This window comes from Ambystoma mexicanum, chromosome 3p, assembly GCF_040938575.1.
Source record: "Ambystoma mexicanum isolate Mex_15411 chromosome 3p, UKY_AmexF1_1, whole genome shotgun sequence".
NCBI lineage: Eukaryota > Metazoa > Chordata > Amphibia > Caudata > Ambystomatidae > Ambystoma > Ambystoma mexicanum.
The window spans coordinates 1,118,072,536-1,118,092,429 of NC_090925.1; the positions used below are offsets into that span (position 1 = coordinate 1,118,072,536).

Consider the following 19,894-nt stretch of genomic DNA (forward strand, 5'->3'; position numbering starts at 1 on the left):
CTCAAAAGATGTGTAAAGCCCCGACATTTCCAAGAAATTAAAGAAAAACATCAGTGGTTCTGTAGTACTTGCGGGAGGGATTCCAAAAGTCATTTGAGAGCTTGTTGTATTTCAACCAACGCAGGGTTATCCGCTGCCACAGACTTGGGCTCATTGGCTGGGGGAGCGGATGTATGAATAACCTCAAGTTCATCATGTGGATCCTTCTCCTGCGGATCTACATCAATGTCGATGTCGACTGCCCTCAATTCTTCTTTGAAGTTTCTGATTAGTTGCGCAGAGGCCAAGAAAGTGCAATGTATGGCCGAGACGTGTGAATTAGGCACCTGCAGGGGTTCAATGAACAAGAAGTCATCAGATTTCAGAACTCGAAGTTGAGGGATGTAATGAAGTCTGGTTAAGAACTCAGAACGTGACAGCCAGGGATTTTTACCACTAGGATAAAGATTCTTAATAAAGCAAATGTGGTTCTCATTGCACTCCTCCGCTAAGCTTTTTTGGCCATGGCGTGTCGGCTCTGATAGCTCTCCTGCTGCCCCCCGTCCCAGAGAGTTCTTCAGGACAGATAGGAGTACTGAAGTCAAGGTCTTGCTCAGGGTCCACCAGCGAGGCTTCATCTAGGTCCGCCACAATGGACTTCTCTCCCAGTACTAGCCAGTCTGAGAGGGGATCCTTTGTCATTGCTGTTCGGGCCGCCGCTCGCACAAGTCTTTTCCTGGATTTTTTCGAGCGAGTTTCTGGGGCAGTCCGTGGGCCAGCAGTAGGTAGTGGGGCACTCATTGTAGCTTTCTTATTTTTAAGTGCCTTCTTGGCCAATCTACGTTGTTTCCGTGAAGGGGGAGAGGTAGCCCGAGGACTTTGTGCAAGCTCCTGATCCTCTGCACACGCTTCTGGTGCATCCTCCTCTTGGGTGCTCCCATAAGGCGTGGGATCTTCAGCAGATTCCTCTGGAGTAATTTCCTGCTCTTCCGTCTCTTCCACTATATGTACAGCGTCCGATAAATTCACTTCTGAATCGTCTCAAGGGAAATCCTTAAGATCTAGCGCCATGGTGATGGTGTTGGTGTTTGTCAAAATGCGTCCTGACATTTGCAGAAGTATTTTAAGCGCAAATTGAAGGGAGGCCACCAAAGATTGAAGCTCAGCTATCGCAGTTACACTTGTATGCGGACTGCTATCATCCTCAACCTCATTTTCAGGTCCGTCCTCCGTGTAAGCCATCGCTAGATTTGGAGAAGCAGACAGGCGACCGTTGCTGCCCTCGGGATTGTGCACACCCGAAAGAGTGCTGATGTTTTCCTTAGATGTTATGCTGCTAGATACCTTCTGGGGAATCTGTGACAACATTCCTCTCTGTATGTCTAAGCAAAGGTCAAGCAATGAATTGTTGTCTATGTCATCAAAGTTAGTGGTATTTAAAGAAATATTACCACTTAGGCCTGGAACCACCGTTTCCTTGTTGATGGTAGAGTTTATTTCAGGGGGAGGATTCACAGCAAAGAAATCTGTGATAGCTCCTTGCGCAACCGGTATGGAATTTTTTGCGTTCTTCCTGCGTTTGTCGCCTTTCTTGTTGTTCTCATTTCATTCCTTCTCAGGTTTTGCCTTGACTTTCCGTAAATTGTAAATCGAATGGGGAGCTCTTTTCCCCCGCTGCATAACTGCAGAGTGGCTACACTAGCCGTAGAGAATTACGTTATCTAGATCCTGTCTCACTGGCAAAAGTAAATATCAGCACAGTGATTAGAGAGGAGAGGAAGTTGGTCCCAACAATCACTTCCACGGTGATTCTTTACACTAGGGCGTCCTGGTATTGCAGACACAGTGTTTACGCTGTACCAGCCCGGGTCAAAGGCAAATGCCCAACAGTCTCCGGGCCGTAACACACTGATCCGGTTCTCTACCGGTGCCCCCTAAGTGCGAAGGTGTGCTTTATTAGTTCCTAATAATAATTTTTTTGTAAAGCAAAAAGTTTGAGGTCCATAGAATATGGCAGGAAAGTAATCTAAAGAGATCATTCATAACAAATGTTAAAAAGGTACAAAAGGTAAAAGATAAAAAGGGAACATAGTTTATTTATAGTCTGATCGACTGATCCGTTTCTAATAAAAAATTAGCAAAAGGCAGGGGAAGTGAAGCTGAAGGCTTTACCTCCCCTCAAAAAATCATGTCTGGTTAACCGAGCAAAAAGATTGGGGGTCCATAGAAACTATGGAGAGAAACTTATCCAAAGAGCAATCGTGCCGCACATTTATTCCCAGAATTAGTGAGCTTCAAACTTTCTCACTCACAGAGCCTTTAGTCTGTATATTAAAACAAGATTGTCTTAAGAACCCATCCATGCTTTTCACCAAAATACTTCACTAAATTTCATGTCAACCAGTCAATAAATGTACCAGCTTTCTTTCAAAATGATCAAAAATTAAATGTACGCAGAGCGGTCATGTAATGACTTTACAAAACAAAGGAATTAAGAAAAGTATCAGCTTTGTGTCCGTGGCATCTGGAAGAGCAGGTGACCCATAACTTAAAACTAGTATTGCCAGATGGATTGCAAGGTGCATTCAATAGTTTTACAGCCTCTCAAGCTAAACACTTATTCACAGAGCTCATTAGATGCGGAGTGCCAGCCTTGCGCTTGCTTTCATTACTAGTGTGCCACTTGAAGCCATTTGTGAAGCAGCAATATGGAGCTCGATGCATAAAACTATTGTGTTGACACTAAAGCAAGAAATGATTCACAGGTGGGTTAGGCAGTGTTAAAACATCAATGACTCTTCTGCTCACCCAACACCTTCATCAGGTACTGCTTGCTAGTCTATGCAAAGCATGTGATTCTTATACGATCCACAAGCCTTGGAAGACAAATCCATGTAATACTCTGCACCAACCACTAAATGTCAGACTATGCAAAGCATGTGAATCTAAGCAGATACAAGTATTGGAAAGAAGATTGTGGTAAGTAATGGTTCATATATTTCACTGTTGGGTTACCCACTCTGGGTTACACACCTGGTATTGCTTGCATTGGGTTCTGGGACATGTACGAGCTGTGGGTTCATCAGGATGTTGCAACCAAATATAGTGGCAGAGCTCTAGAATTTGATGGGTGTTCTATGGCTGTCAGTTTGAAAGGCTGAGAGGAAGGTGGACACCAAAGGGGCTCTTTATCCCTATACTTGTGTATCCTGCAATAAATTATATACAATTTCCTGCCTGAGCAGCATGGACAGTGTATCTTGTAATAACACCACTTCAGAATTACACTGGTATTTGAACAATAATTGTATTTTCCCAAAGTAGAGAGAAAAGATTTTACTTGCACATAAAAAAGACCTTAAAATTATAAAGCACCCCCCAGCATATACTAAAAGTTCAGAAGTCCATCCAGTTTCTGGTTGTCTTTTAGATGCCTCAAAAAGGTTCCTAATGGGTGAGGTTTGTAGTGCAGGAGCGCCCACTCAGGGAGTGCAGGTAAATGACAGAAGTTATTGTAGAGCAATTGCAACAAGCGAAATAGGGACTTAAGGCACGTTATAGTTAAAGGAGTAGCAATTGCCACCTCTGAGGATCAAAAGGATGATGCACAGAAGTACTGCCCTGGACACCACTGCCCTGGGCCAGCCCGCCGGATAGCACTAAGGTAAACATGACTTTATGCCCAATGCAAATGCAATTTGTTTGCAAGGGGGTTGGTGGGGGAGAGGGGGGTGTGTTCAAGAGTTGTGATCTCAGATCCAGAGTCCCTTAAAAGTTTAGTGGTCCTAGGCAACAATAAATGGCTAGAGAAGTGACCCACGTCATAGTCACTGTGCAGGATCGTCTGATCACTGGATTAAGGTTGATTACCACAGACTGTCTATAGGCTCTGGCGTAGACCTAGAGCAGTTTGGGGGTTTGAGAGTCAGTCCCAGATTCAGTACTATGATGGATAGACCCTCACAGATGACTTCAAGGATGGATGTCTTGCATTGAAGCCGGTCTCAGTCAAAGGGCATTTGGCAACTAGGAGGCAGGACTTAATTCTTCCAGGGGCTTGTCTCTTGGTGGGTTGGAGGGCCTCGAGGATACCCACAATGAGTTCCATTCATTTGGATATCTGGAAGTCCTTGCAATGATGAACAGTTGTTTTTGGGCTTGCTGGGAAAATGCAAAGATGAAGCCTCTGACAACAAAAAATAGACCATGCATTTCGAGCAGAACAGGCAACTGGTTGGTCCCACCAGTCAGAGGGAGGAAGGCACCTTGCATTGGTCTTCTGTGTCTATTTAGATGGTGAAGCTACACAATGTGGTGTTATTTGCGGAGCCATTTCTGGTTTCTGCATTAGTCCTTTGGCATCTCTCGTCTTCGGGTCTTCTCAGTTCCAGTGGCCAACTTGGTTGCTGAGTCCAACTACTCTCCCATTCAAAATCTGGACTGGGAGCGACCCAAGCCCTCCACTAAGGACACTTGCAACATTCAAACCTGTAGTTGGTGGTCCAGTAGTGGACAACCAGCCTCTCAGAATCTGCCCAGCAGCGTCCAAGCTTCTGGAAGAATATGTATTTGGGTCAGGCAGCCTTCCTCCACCACTTCCTGCCAGTTCACACATGGGAAAACCTTTGCTGGCTTCTTACAAGACGCCCACCAAGGTGCATGAATTGTTTCCCTCCCCCACTTGGCACAGTGGGACAGCCAACAATGAAACAGGCCATCTTGAAAGGACTTAGAACATGCAGAGAGGCCATTTTGAGTATATGGGCCTCTTAAGTCCATTGTTGTGGCTAAAGAGGCAGCCCATGATAGTGCACCTGCAACAAGGGTGAACATGTAACGACTCCATGCTTCCTTTGGAAAGGCTGGTGGCAAAGTAACAAAACAATTTGTTTAGGAAAAAAGAAGAGGACATTGTCCCCTCAGAACTCTTTGTAGGATGTTTTTGTGCTGCAAAGTTAAAACACGTCATAAAGCTTTGTTGACTACTCCTGCACTCGTATGCCTATGGGCTAACCAATGTATGCAAGCAGACATTGCAGAAGACGCCATAGAGCCCCTGGCAGCACACCACATAAGGGGGGGGCAAGAGGGGTACATATTTTTATTTATTTTTTTATTTATTTATTTCACATTTATAAAGCGCTCACACAGCCCGCAGGCATCGAGGCGCTGTTACAGGAATTGTCTTTTTTGTTTTTCTTAGTTGCATAATTGTGTGTTTTTTTTCTTAGTTACGTATTTATAACGCGCTTAAACACCCAAAGGTTTCTAAGCGCGGACCCGGGATCGAACCTGTTGTTGCTTCTTGTCGTCTTGCTTCCAAGACGCGCACGCTGCCGCTGAGCTATCCTCCCGGGACATAGGAAAATCATGGATATCAAATTTAAGGGGAATGGTCTCCATGCTGCAAAATTGAAAGGAGGGTCTAGTGTCCCCAAAACAAAGTACATGCATGAGGTCAAACATGTTTCACTCACTTTCAAAGTCACTGAAAATCCCAATGAGTCCAGCAGCAGTAGTGCCTAGAGGCTCTGGATGGCGGGGAAGATTTGCAAAAGAAACTATCCTTAACAGTATACATTTCAGTGGTTGGCAGCTAAATTAAATGTACGCACTGCTGCTAGTTTCCCCCATCATAAACCCTTGGACAAAAGACTGTACAGGAGAAGCTCTGGACAAGTGTAATTAAGATCATTGCTAAGTTAGAACATGTTAATCTCTGTGCACTGTACAAAAGGACAGTTGTTTTAAATAATTCTTCAATTTTTTTTCCGCAGTTTGCTTAAAGCAGATTTAAAAGTAAGCAGCAGTGAAGATAGTGATGTCGAACAGGTTTGTTTATGTGCTTTTTTGAACATATTGGTACGGCACAAATGGTGTGAATGTGATTTTTAGTGTGAGCCTGTCTCTGAATAATTTTTGAGGCTTTGTTTACTTCGAGTTTATAATAACTGAAATCCTAACATCATTCTTTGTACACTATATTCTCCAATATTGGCCCTTTTATAAACTGTTACTTTGGTAAATTCAGCATCCAGATTCTCTAACTCCCTCCACCCCCCCAACACACAAACACACACGCACTGGTCATGAAGTAAACAATTTGTTTTACTCCACAAGAAAATCTTGTCTCATCAAATTAGGTGTGAAACCCCTCCAAAATCTGTGACCTGTTACTTGGTCAAAGAACGACTGGAGAAAATGCTTCTCTTTCTCTGTGGTTTGCTTTGTTTGAGTAATCCCTGGCCGAGCGAGCCATAGCTCTTGCTAGGGGATATACATGCTGCAATAATCAGGCATTATTATTAACACATTTTTATAGCATGCCACATTCCCATGGGCTTCAGGGTGCACAAAAAACATAAAAGGACGCTACAAAACAAACAGGATTTAGAACTAGGAGAAAGGAATACTACGGGGGATGCCTATTTAGCCAGGTTTAAGGTTGAAGAGGTACTGCTTACAAACAATTTCTTGGAGGTTGAGTGAACCAGCCGGTTTTATGGGTCCCGGTAGGATGTTCCAAAGCAAGGGAGCCTGGACATAGAAAATTGTGCCACCAAAACTGACTAGCTTGTATCTGGGTTGGTGCAAATTAGGGTAATCCAAGGATCGCAATTGGCGTCTCGGAATGTGATCAGGTATTTTGGGCTTCTTTCCAACATTTATAAGCAAGGGTGAGGATTTTGAGCGATCCGATGTGTAATAGGGAACCAGTGAAGTTTCCCTCTGGTGTCTGTGACATTTCTCCGCCTTGATAAATCATGAATAGCGTGAACTGCGCCATTTTGCGCAAGCTGGCGTAAGTGGTCATGCTTATTTATAAAGCACCTATACACAGGCAAGTGTTTCAAAGCGCTGAAGGAGGGTGGGAACAATGGAGGAATACAACGGTCACTCAGCTCCCTTGAAATTCTGAGACGATATTAGTCTGCACAGGCAGAGTAAGTGCAAATAATACAATTAACAGTTCATAGGCCTGGATGGCGATTCTGCAGTTTTTACCAAGTGCATTAAGGGGTGAAGACAAGGGAGAACAGGCAGATGATCTTCAGGCGAAGTGCATTTGGATTGTGCAAGTGCACACACGGTCACAGGGAGGGGGAGGTCCAAGTTCACCCAGTCGGGGCAGACTGGGGTAAGTGCAGAGAGAGCCAACTCTCTAGGGTAATTTCTCAAGTGCAGTAAGGGTGGGTCGGGTGTAGTACCCTGAGGTGCACCTGGCGGCCAGTCAGCAGGCTGTAGGGGAGAGGAGGGCGAGTGGGGGGGGGGGAAACAGAGAGCTAGGTTAGCAGAGAAGAGGGAGAGAGAAGGAAGAGGGAAAAAAGGAAGGTCTTGAGGAGTTTCTGGACCTTAAGATCATCAGGCGCAAGACGGACAGTGGCAGGTAGGCTGTTCCAGAGGGAGGCACCTGCTGAGGATAAGGATCTCCCTCCAAATCTCTGCCTGGAGAACTGGTTCACTCGCAGAAGGTTGGAGGTAGATGAGTGGAGGGCTCATGGGGGACAGTATCTAGGGAGGCAACGTTGCAGGTAGTTAAGTCTCAGGCCCCAGAAATCCCTGTTCACAATGCAGAGGGTCTTGAACTTGATCCTTGCCGCCACAGGGAGCCAGTGTAGGGATTTCCGTGCATAAATGAAGATTAGCATGTGAAGTACCAGTCAACAAACTGTTGCAATAGTCTAACCTAGAGTTGACTAATGCTGTATGGCAAGTAGTGCATGTACAAAGACTCACTAGCCCAAAAAAGAACATTCTGATGCTTGTTAATCTGCTTGGAATCACATGCTGTGCATATGGTCCGACATCAAGTGATAACCGCAGAGTAATGCATCTTGTCTTTCGGGGACCAAAAGGGGACGTCGGCATAGGTGTGTCTGTAACACTATCCCTATGGTGACGTGTAGTGTACCCAAAATCCCTCACGCGCCGAGGTTCCTCCGATTGTTTTTTTCCACCCAGATAACTGGTCGCCCTATTGCGGAGCTCTTTTCATAAGAGACATTGTTATATCCTTTATCGACTGTCAATTATCCCCTTTAAGTCACTTCGACGGTGCTTCCTTTACTACGCCGATGACTATGGGGGACTTTCAGTGCCTAAGACTGCAGTGGACCTTCGACACCTAAGATCCGGTGGCCCTCTGGCCGGCCTACACAGTAGGGAGAGTGGGGTCAGGGTTGCCATATCCTTTCAGCTATGTCTCTCCTCTTTCCCCCTCTTTGCCCTCTGTCTGGTCATTGTTTTTATTGCCTTTCGTTATGGAATGGACACCATTTGGGTTTTGCCCCTCTTGCAGGGCCAGAGACCCTTGGAAAGACGAGCACGATAAGTGCAATAATTGTCTACACCTTGACCACGACAAAGACTCCTGCGACCTAAAATGCTTAAGGAGTGCCACGTTAAGCGGTGGGCGGCCTACGGCATGTCGCGGCTGGATCTTCTCCGCCTACCGCCACACTTGACGGGGGTACTAGTGATGACCAGGCATCCGTGTCGGATGCCATCGACCTAACGAAACACGGAACCGCCAAAACAGGCGAAAAGGCCAAAAGGACTGCCGAAAATTTCGACGGGACCCTCTGATCTTCAAGATCAAAAGCCTTCCCTGCATCCGCAGCAGCGTCTTGCGACTGGGTTTTCGTAAATTAAGGACGCTACTCCCCAAAACATATTTGGCCATCGAAGCGCGCTTAGCTGACGCTCCGACACCCCCTAAGGCCCCGGTAGGAGAAAAATCTAACGCTAGGCCTCCTAGTCATACGGCACGCCCCGCTTTGCCGAACATCGCCGAAAGCATCGCAAGGATTTTTTCGGCAGTGGGGCTGAAGGAGCGGTCTAAAGAGATGACAAAGCACAAAGTGTGGACCGCGGACACGTCCAAAAACGTGTCACAGCACCCCTATGCTCGAGAGGACTACGAAGAGAGTTGTGAGCCTTTGTCTAGCTTTATTGGAGACAAAGTTTGGCACCATAGGGAGGAGAATGAACAATTTCCACCTTTAGACCCTTCTGTTTAATCTAAATAGACCAGAGAAAAATTCAAAGGGTGTATGGACCAGTTGGAAAAGTTTCTCGCTTTCAGGGCACCCTACCCCCAAGAGACCTCAGGAGGGACCCTACCTCTGTGACGGTTTCCAAATTTCCTAGAAATGTAGGACCTTCTCAAGAACATTACACTTCCATACACCCCGAAGATGTGATCCAGATGGACACATATTGGGACATTTATGATGAAGAGGATACTACCTTCCTACAAGACTACACTGTGGATGACCAGGCGGATCCCACGGAAGGCTGGGAAGACACTCACCAGGATGAGACTGAACCATGGACGCTCCCTACTCACGACTAGGACACACATGTCCTATGATTGGATTCCCCTCCCTCCACGCCGGCCCACCAGGCTACCCCAGTGGACGATCAGATGGCATTCAATGCCATCGTAAGAAAGGTGGTGGATCATTTTCAAATCACCACCCAGGAGGCCCTAAGTGAACAAGATTTTGTGGATATTATTAAAGAAAAGCCCCCCTCCAGCCAAGCCATCCCTCTCCTGAATTCCATTAAAAGGAGATTGGCTCCTTCCCTGCTCACACCAGCCCAGACTAGGGCAGTAAATCCAAGGGTGGAGAAATTATTTCGGCCATCGCCTACTGACCCTAAGGCCACGCCGCTCTCGATTCCCTAGTAGTTACCACCACCCGGAAACGGGCGGGAGTACCCCTTGCTGCAATAGACCCACCTGTACAGTCTGGGATTCTCCATCAACGAGAAGAAATCCACCTTAGACACCAGCCAAGTCGAGCAATTTCGAGTGGATTGTGTCCTCCAACGTATTCCTCATCTTCGATATATTCCATCCAGCTTTAGCTTTGGCAAAAAATTTCGGCTGAGGGCGCAGTGCGTCGATGTCGAGTCGATGGTCCCTCGAAGGCCTCCGTTGAGGTTGACGTCATCGGGTATACAAGTAGCACGCGTGGTGCCCGTTGGCCTCAGTTCCTTTTTTCCACGGTACATGTTGCTTTGGAGATTTGACGCACCTCGAGTTCTGTGACGCAGTGAATATTACTAGCGAATATATCGATATGTCCTCGTCATCGACACCGACTACGACCCCGCGATCGGGTTTCAAAAAATGTAAATCTTGCGGTTCGAAAATGTCTATCACGGACCGCACCGAGAATGTATGTGGTGTCTTGGGGAAGGCCACGAGATGGAGGCCTGTACGAAGTGTCATGTGATGACTGGGAAGGCCTTGCAAGAGAGAAAGAGAAAACTACAGGTAGGTCATAAATCTGACCGAAAAGCCTCTAGCGTCGAGCCGAGGTCCCGTGAGGAGAAATCTCCTCGACGCTAAAGGCATCAGTACAGGTCCCGTTGCAATTCCCATCGCTGCTCGTCTTCGACAAAAAAATCGAAGAAACGACACCACCTCGTCCTCAGACGAATCCCCGAAAAGAATGAAATGCCCCACAAAACATTCTTCCTCCGACTAGTCGGAAGCATTCAGAATTAAAATGATGGAGGTGTTCGAAAAAGCAAAGCCTCAGTCCGCGCCTTCTTCGGAAGCCGGCCGGGAGCGTCATCGCTCCGACACTCGCCCGCGCTCGGGTGATCGAAGAAGGAAGGATCGAGAACCTTCCAGGACGCCGAGCGAGAAAGACCAGTCGAGTCGACTGCTCAAGGTCACCGACACCGTCCGAAACCCAACACACCTGGAAGGGCAAATCTTCGAAGAGCGCCACGACGCCATCGAAGCCGACTCTGTTGACGACCACTATTCTGTCGACGCCATCAACGTCTTTGTCGACGTCGACCCCGAAGCTCTCAGCGCCAAAGGTTCCAAAGGCTCCAGTTCAGCCAACTCGACCAGAAAAAGGAAAAGAGAAGGCTGCAAAGGCTGTAAGGCCTTCAGGGTCCACTAACACACCTCTTGCGCCTCTCCCAGAAAAGGTTTTTAAACTTCTTCCTAGGAAGGAATTTTTCAAGTCTTTGACCTCAATTTTTGAGGAACAGGAGAGATCTGATGAGGAGAATGTGTCTTTTGGACTGGAATATGGCACACCAAATGTCCCAGAATGTCTGATTTCTGAAGAAAGCAGGACGAGGGACCTGGTGGAGTCCTTACATATAATGCAAGTGGCATTGATACATTCTCTGAAACAGATTTTGGCAGGCCAGAACCAGGAGAGCATGCCAGTCCTTCATACCGTCTACTAATGACAAAAGTGGTCAATTATTTAGGATGGGCTAGACCACCAACCCAATTCATCCAGGATGATTTGACTGATATATTGGACCATGGTCCCACCTAAGATCCAATCCTACCCTTCCATGTAGCCTTGCAAAATAGGGTGGGCAAAAATTGGAAGACTCCGGATTCTATCCCTCCAGTGAATAAATCCCTTACTTCAAAATACAGCCCTGCCAGTAGCGACCCCGGCTACCTGTCTACACATCCCACTCCCGAGAGTCTGTTGGTCCAGGCAGCCACAGCTTCAAATAAAATGGTGTACACTTCTATTCCTCCGGACAGGGACGATAAGCGTGTGGACGGCTGGGCACGTAAGGTATTTTCAGCTGGGAGTATGGCGTTAAAATCAGCCAACTCCACATGTGCTTTGATAACATTTTCGTACACTCGGTGGGAGTGCATTGGAATGACGGCGGAGCACATACCATAACGGGATGAAAGGGAAGGATTCCTAGCCATTGTTAGAGATGGAAAGGAGACCATTCAGAAATCCCTTGAATCTGGATTGTACACTGTAGATAGTGTGAGCAGGTCCATGGGTACTAGCACCGTAATACGCAGATTTGCATGGTTACGGAAGTCGGGTTTCGCACCAGACGTACAGAACAGCCTTCTGAACATGCCCTTTGACGGGTCTCACCTTTTTGGCAGCAAGGCTGACAAGAGCCTTGAGAGGTTGGAGACCTCAAAAACAACTGCCAAGACTTTAGGAGCTGCAATTAGGCAACATCAGCCTTTTCATGCGCCACGACAATCTTGGAGGGGATGATCATATCGTTACTTCTCCTCATATGGAAAGGCGAGAGGAATGGCCAGTCAAAGGCGCCAGAAAAAGGCCACACCCGGTGGACGAGGAAAACTTGCAAAGCCAGCTCCAGCTGCAGCCTCTTTGCCATCAGCGGCCGCAACAACCGCCACAAAACCACTTTGAGTACTTGCATCACAAGACACCAGTGGGAGGCAGGATGTCACAGCATCTGCAAGAATGGCGAGCCATTACTTCAGATGTTTGGGCTCTAGAAATAATAGCCTAAGGTTACTGCCTTCCTTTTCTAACGCAACCTCAAAACAATCCACCAGGGAGACACCCTTTGAAGTTTTCAGACCTGCTCCTACAGCAGAAAGTTCTAACGTTGCTGGAGAAAGGTGCTATAGAGCCAGTACTTGTAGCGGAGAGGAACAAGGGATGGTACTCCCTGTATTTTTTGATTCCCAAAAAGGACAGAGGACTGAGACCCATCTTGGACTTAAGAAACTTGAACAAGCACCTCAGGAAGGACAAGTTCAAGATGGTCACTCTTTCTCAGATCCTTCAGGCCCTCCAACTTCAAGATTGGTTGGTGTCATTGGACCTCCAGGATGCTTATTTTCATGTGCCAATTCATCTTGCGCACAGAAAATACCTGAGGTTCGTAGTTGGCGACTCACACTATCAGTTTTGAGTCCTGCCATTCGGATTGACTTCCCCCTTAGGGTCTTCACCAAGTTGTTGGTGGCAGTTCACCTCAGGAGAGGGGGGTTTCACGTTTACCCCTACCGGGACGATTGGTTGGTCAGGGCACGTTCTGCCGAACAAGCACTAGATCATCTGAAAGTCACCTGCAACTTCCTCCACAGACTGGGCTTCTCCCTCAATTTCACAAAGTCTCAAATGACACCTTCCCAACAGCTCCAGTACATAGGGGCTGTATTAGACACATCCTTGGGAAAGAGCTTGCCTCCCAAATCAAGGGCTCAAGACATTCTTCAGATGGTTTCCAAATTCCAAAATGCCCAAAATCTCCAGGCCTACGACTTCTTAAGGTTGCTCGGCCTCATGGCATCCTGCATCTTCCTAGTGCCAGAAGCACGCCTGAGGATGAGATCCCTTCAATGGGCTCTAAAGACTCAATGGTCCCAGTTCTCAGGTCAAATGACGGATTTCGGCAGGACCTTCTGTGGTGGAATTGCACAGAGAATATCCTAAAAGGAGAACAGTTTTGGCAACCATGGCCGGAGATTACAGTAATGACGGACGCCTCACTCATGGGGTGGGGAGCTCATGCCAACGATCTGACAATCGGCGGTCGTTGGTCTCCATTGGAGTCCAAACTACACATCAACATTTTAGAGCTGAGAGCAATCAGACTAGCTCTGAAGGCTTTTCTGCCATCTGTCAGGGGAAAACATTCCCTAATAATGATGGACAACACAGTGGCCATGCACTATCTGAACAAAAGAGGAGGTGTAGGCTCACTACCTCTGTGCAGAGAGGCAATGCAGCTCTGGTATTGGGCAATTCAAGAAGGAATCTCCTTAACGGCAGTTAATCTAGCCGGGGAGGAGAATATGACGGCAGACGCTCTGAGCAGGCAGAGCATGGTGTCCCACGAGTGGGAACTGGCTCAGAAAGTCATTCAAGAGATCTTCACCCTTTGGCGAACCCCTCAAGTAGACCTATTTGCGACTGGAATCAACCGGAAGTGCGAAAGGTATTGCTCAAGGGAATTTCCCCTGAGAGCAGCCCTAGGAGACGAGTCCGTGGTGGAATGGAACTTCCCACTATTATACGCGTTCCCTCGGATTCCCGTCATTCCTCAAGTCATCAGGAGACTGAGACGATTCGGAAACCGCATTATCCTAATTGCCCCGGATTGGGCCAGGAGAACATGGTACCCGGACCTTCTAGACATGTCCATCTATCCCCCATTACCTCTTACCCAGAAAGAGGACCTTCTCTCACAAATGGAGGGTCAGGTTCTCCATCCAGAGGTCAAGATTCTCAACCTTCACGCTTGGTATCTGAAAGGCTGAGATACAATGATTGGGACCTTCCAGATGACGTCATGGAGGTATTGCTTTCGGCAAGAAGACCAGCAACAAAATCTCTATACCCTTGCCGTTGGAAAAAGTTTTGCTATGTTCTCATCCGGAAGTACTGTCTTTCCTCTTGTCCTTAGCACATAGAGGTCTAAATGTTGGGACCATTAAAAGTTAACTTGCAGCGCTTTCCATCTTCAAGTGCTCGTCGGAAGAATGCTCCTATTTCAAAATTCCTTTAGTAGTACAGTTCTTAAAAGGACTCACCAATGTGTTTCCTCCTTATCCTTTCCAAGTACCAATTTGGGATCTTAATCTGGTTCTAAAATTCTTAATGTGTGCCCCTTTTGAACCCTTGCACACTTGTCCATTAAGATTACTGACATGGAAAACTGCTTTCCTAGTTGCTTTAACATCTGCAAGAAGAGTGAGCGAATTGCAGGCACTGTCTTCTGGGCCACCCTATACTGTGTTCCACAGGGACAGAGTGGTATTGAGGGTTAAACCCTCATTTTTGCCTAAAGTTGTGTCCGATTTTCATTTAAATTAGAAAAGTGTTCAACCCACATTCTACCCTCCACCTCATCCTAGTAAGGAGGAGGAAAGATTTCACAGGTTGGACCCGAAAAGAGCTCTAAGCTTTTACATCTCTAGGCTCTCCACGCTTGGAGTAGATAATCAACTTTTCATTGGCTACAACGGAAGGAAATTGGGTCAGTCGGTGTCAAAACAAACCAGATCACGTTGGATTGTGCTTTGCATTTCAGAATGCTACAGATTAGCAGGGAAAGTCCCACCAGAGGGCTTAAGGGCCCATTCCATCAGAGGCCTCGCCTCTTCGACAGCCCTTCAAAGAGGTGTTCCCATAAGATCCATTTGTGAAGCAGCAACTTGGTCTTCGCTGCATACTTTTTCAAAATTCTATAGTCTGGATGGTTCCCAGTCTAAGGAGCTGAATTTTGGTAAAGCAGTACCATATTCAGTCATTTAAGGGTATAAAAAAAATAAAAAATAATAAAATCTACTCCCTCCTCCAGAGAATTGTCCATACTGCTTTGGGAGTCTATCTAAAATGAGGAATACGTTGGAGGACACAATCCACTCGAAGAACAAGTTACTTACAAACTGGGAACGTTCTTTCGATTGGATGTTCCTCCAACGTATTCCTCATCGCCCTCCCAGCCTACCCCTCTGTAGGTTTTTCCGGTTTATTGCCACTTCAACTCTCGCAAGGCTGATACCTGATTGCCGGCGCAATCTACACAGTAGAACAAGAATGAGGGGGAAAAACAGAACTGAGGCCAACAGGCCCCGAGCGTGTTACTTGTATACCCGATGACGTCACTCTCGATGGAGGCCTTCGAGAAACCATCGATTCGACGACGCACGGCACCCTGTGCTGAAATTTTTTCACGAAGCAGCTAAAGCTGGATGGAATACATCTAAGCTGAGGAATACGTTGGAGGAACATCCAATCGAAAGAACGTTACCAGTTGGTAAGTAACTTGTTCTTCTAGGGGCTCTAATACGGATAAGAGATGGCCTTGTCTTCCCCTCCAACGAGAGGGTTCAGAACATGCTTTCTCAGATCCCTCAATATGTAGCCAGTCGGGAAGTGACAGTATGCAAGGCCATGAGCTTGCTAGGTATGATGGCCTCCTGCATTTACTTAGTTCCCCACGCATGGCTGCGCATGCGTCGCATGCAAGAGTGGCTCAACAGCCAGTGGTGTCAGGCCAGCGGACAAAGGGAAGATCTGGTAGTTGTCTCGCCAGCCTTTGTTCTCTCTCTGCAGTGGTGGTCGAAGAAAAAAGCCTCTTGAAGGGGAAGACCTTCACCACCCCCGCATTAGAAGCCACTCTCACGACAGACTCATCTCTCACAGGCTGCAGGACTCGCCTGCTTCAGCAAACAGCGCATGGAGTGTGCTCCACACAGGTAGCATCCAACCATTTAAATCTGTTAAAGCTATTAGCGATATTCAAAGCACTGAAGACCTTTCAGACAGACAGTTACAGGGGAAGACAGTTCTGGCCCTGACCGACAGCACCATAGCCATGTATTATCTAAACAAACAGGGGGGCACACACTCTCCAGGGCTATCCAAGCTGTCCCAAAACATTTGGATGTGGGCTCTCAAACACAAGATGTTCCTGCTGTCCTAGCACGTTCCAGGGGCACTCGATCTTCTAGCGGACGTGCTCAGCAGAGATTTCCCACTGCCCATAGAGTACGAATGGCGTCTAAACGAAGACATTGTCTCCAACGTCTTCGCAGAATTGGGCTTCCCAGAGATCAACCTGTTCGCAACTAAGGAGAACGCCCAATGCCAAGACTACGCCTCCAGGTATCCCCAGAACCGCTCCAAGGGGAACAGACTCTGGATAGCATGGTCAGGGAAATGTGTATACGCTTTTCCCACGACTCACCAACTCAACTAGATAGTGCACAACATGCACCAGGAACCAGTCACAATATTGGTGGCCCCCATGTGGGCCCGCCAACCCTGGTTCGCTCATCTAATGGAAATGTCCCTCTTCCCATGTGAGACTACCCTGCCCGTACAGCATGTTGTCTCAGGACAGAGGAAAGACACTACACCCATGCCCGCAAACTCTGAACTTAGCGGCCTGGCTCCTGAGGTCATAGTTTGGACGCCTTCAACTCCATCTAAAGATGCATGGAGATACTCGGGGAAGCTAGAAAACCTAACACTCGTTATTGCTATTCCAGTAAGTGGAAACGCTTTGTCATCTGGTGTAATACCAAGAGCGTCAATCCCATTGACTGCTCGCCTACCCACATTGTGTTGTACTTAACCCATTTGTTAGACTCAGGGCTGGTGTTTAATTCCCTAAAGGTTCATCTAGCTGCTCTCTCAGCCTACACCACATCACAACAGAAGGTGTTGTGGTGGAAAATACCTGTTATTAAGGCTTTGATGGAAGGGTTTAAGAGAATTTATCCCCCCACTTCTAACCCGGCTACAGGATGGGATCTAAATGTGGTTTTGACCGTACTCATGGGGTCTCCCTTTGAACCAATGCATAAAGCAAGTCTAAAGGACCTTACTTATAAGACGGCCTTCCTAGTGGCTATCACTAATATTAGAAGGGTTAGCGAACTACAGGCCCTTTATGTTCTATACCCTTTTGTTACAGTCCACAGGGATAAGATGGTTCTGCGCACTCATCCCAGATTTGCGCCTAAATACATTTCAAAGTTCCATGTGAACCAATCAATTGAACTACCCACTTTCTTCCAGAATCCCACTAGCATGGGCGAAAGAAGCCTGCACACACTAGACGTGCGCAGGGCAGTCATGTTTTACCTGTTAAAGACGAAACCACTGAGTAAGACAAACCAGTTTTTCGTTTCAGTGGCTGCTGGTAGAGAAGGGTTTAGGTCTCTAAATCCGCCATCTCTAGGTGGATTGTCAAATGCATCACACTATGCTACACTCTTGCTAAGAGAGAACTTCCCTTCAAGCCTAGAGCACTCTAGTCGGGGCACTGGAGCTTACATAGCATTCATTGCAAATGTTCCCCTTGAGTCCATTTGCAAAGAGGCAACCTGGAGTTCTGTACACACCTTTACAAAACACTATTGCCTAGACACTCATTCTAGATCTGATTATCAGGTGGGACAAGCAGTATTAATACATCGTTTCACTACTTTTCCTTCTCACAACCTACCTCCAAATCAGGGTACTGCTCGCTAGTCTATGCACAGCATGATTCTAAGCAGATTAACAAGCATCAGAAGACCTGCATTACTCACCGTAATAGCATTTCTGATGATTGTATCTGCTTACATTCACATGTTCCCTCCCTACCTCCCCACTCGGGGAGAAGGAACATAGACGTCTTACTACTTTCTCTCTTCATGTACTCACTCACAGTAGCCTTGGGCTCCCTCATGGCAGAAGAAATACAATCGGAGGGACCTGAGGGATTTTGGGTACGATATTGTTGCGATAGGGACAGTGTTACAGACACACCTATGCCTACCTCCCCTTTCGGTCCCCGAAAGACAAGATGCAATACTCTGCGGTTATCACTGGATGTCAGACCATATGCATAGCATGTGAATTTAAGCAGATACAATCATCAGAAATGCTATTACAGTGAGTAATACATGTCTTACCATAAATGGAAATTCCTGACCTGAGTGCTGTGGTGGACCGGCCTATGGAGAACTCTCAGGATTTCCCAGTAGGCATCTACACCATGGGCCTCTTTTGCGTGGTAACCTATTATATTTCCAAATGTTCTCATAGCAAACGGATTGGTCTTGCAGAAAATGTGTACTATGGGGCCACTTGGATAATTATTTCCAGGGCTTCCTGTGGTTCTCAGTCCACCACTGCCTGAACGGTTAGGAGGAAAGGCAAAACTACAATATGTCCAAAGGACAAGCAATAAAATATGTGGCACAGCATTTTTGGGTGCATGCCACCTTTAGTAGCTGTTAAGGATTTCTAGAATCTGGCTTGGTAGGCAGATATTAGGAAGCGACCCTTGTTATAGTGAACGGGGGAACTCTGAGAGGTTAGCCAAACCCAGTCAAAGTAGGTGTGGACACTGGTCAAGGCTTAGACACAGGAGGAAGTGAGTGGGGTCAGGGGTCCTCAATGAGCCCTCATAGTGAAGCACACACTAATTCCATTTAGACAGGTAAGTACAAAACTACTCCATCATAATCCCAAAACACACACACCAGAAAAATGAAACAAGCAGGTGGTAATATCACACACTACTCCATAATAAAACATATATACAGCAACCTTTAGGTTTTTAGGAATGCATACAATAACATTGATAAAAGGTAAGTAGCGATGCAGTAGAATTAAACCAGTTCTCAAGAATGATGCTCTATCTTTAGAAGTCCAATCCCTATGATGTAAGGGGGCTTGTGGCCAACATTCACAAAACTTCTTCTTAGGAGAGGGGACAGGTGTAGGAAGAGTTCTTGTGGGTAAAACTGTTTCAGAAGATACTTCAACAATGTTAGAGGACAGTAACATTGTCTTATCTTTTAGATACAACTTTTAGATGAACTGATAAAAAAAATGAACTGATTAAAAAAAGCGATGGAATGGAACAACCAAAGTTTATTCTAATGTTTACTCTAGGGTGAGCAGGGGAGGTGAATGCGGTGTAATTACTTACCCCCTGACTCCTATTTTCCCCAGTGAGTGGCAGGTCGACTGGGAACCGCTGGAGGTAGGTTTTCCTGACCTTTGATCTAGTAGAATATGCCCATGAGCTGCAGGTGCACGGATTCTTCCTTTCTGTTCCAGGAGCAGAGTGAAACCCCTTGCAAAGAAGAATTGCAGAAGGCCCCTATGCAGAACTCCTCAGGACACTTCACCAGGCGAGGGAAGACGTGGTTCTAGCGACGCTTTTGCACACAGGCAACAGGCTTCTTTCCAGTCGTGGTTGAAGACTTTCCAGGACAGGTTCCCTTGATAAGGGAAGCTGAAACCTGGCAGGAAGGTGACTTGTGCCATGATATGATATGGCATTTGTAACGCGCCTATACACAAGTGTTTGAAGGCGCGACGAGGCGGGGAGGTGGGGGAAACAAGGGGAGACAGACAACGATCCTACTAGGCCAGGTGTCATTCAGATCGCGCAAGGGTAGAGGGGGAAGGGAAAGTGCAAAAGGGAGGTGGAGAGGGGAGAGTGCAATACAGGGTTAAGAGCATACAGGATAAATAACAAGGGCCAGCTCGTGGCAAGTGCGAGATGTGCAGAAAAGTGCTGGAAAGGGGGGCTGTAGGGATACAGACAGTCGCGCGGTGCAGGGGGTTGCCAGGGAGCCAGTGCAGGGGAGAGTGGCTGGGCCAAGGACCGA

General features: G+C 46.9%; 1 protein-coding gene across 2 annotated transcripts in view; it reads left to right on the forward strand.

Moving 5' to 3' along the window:
• The window catches only part of AFF4 (ALF transcription elongation factor 4), a 1,482,962-nt gene that overhangs the window by 812,631 nt on the left and 650,437 nt on the right, over nucleotides 1–19,894 (forward strand). For both annotated transcript variants that reach the window (XM_069652488.1, XM_069652489.1), the window contains exon 10: nucleotides 5,757–5,811. In XM_069652488.1, coding sequence (XP_069508589.1) covers nucleotides 5,757–5,811 — 55 coding nt within the window. The remainder of the gene's footprint in view (nucleotides 1–5,756; nucleotides 5,812–19,894) is intronic.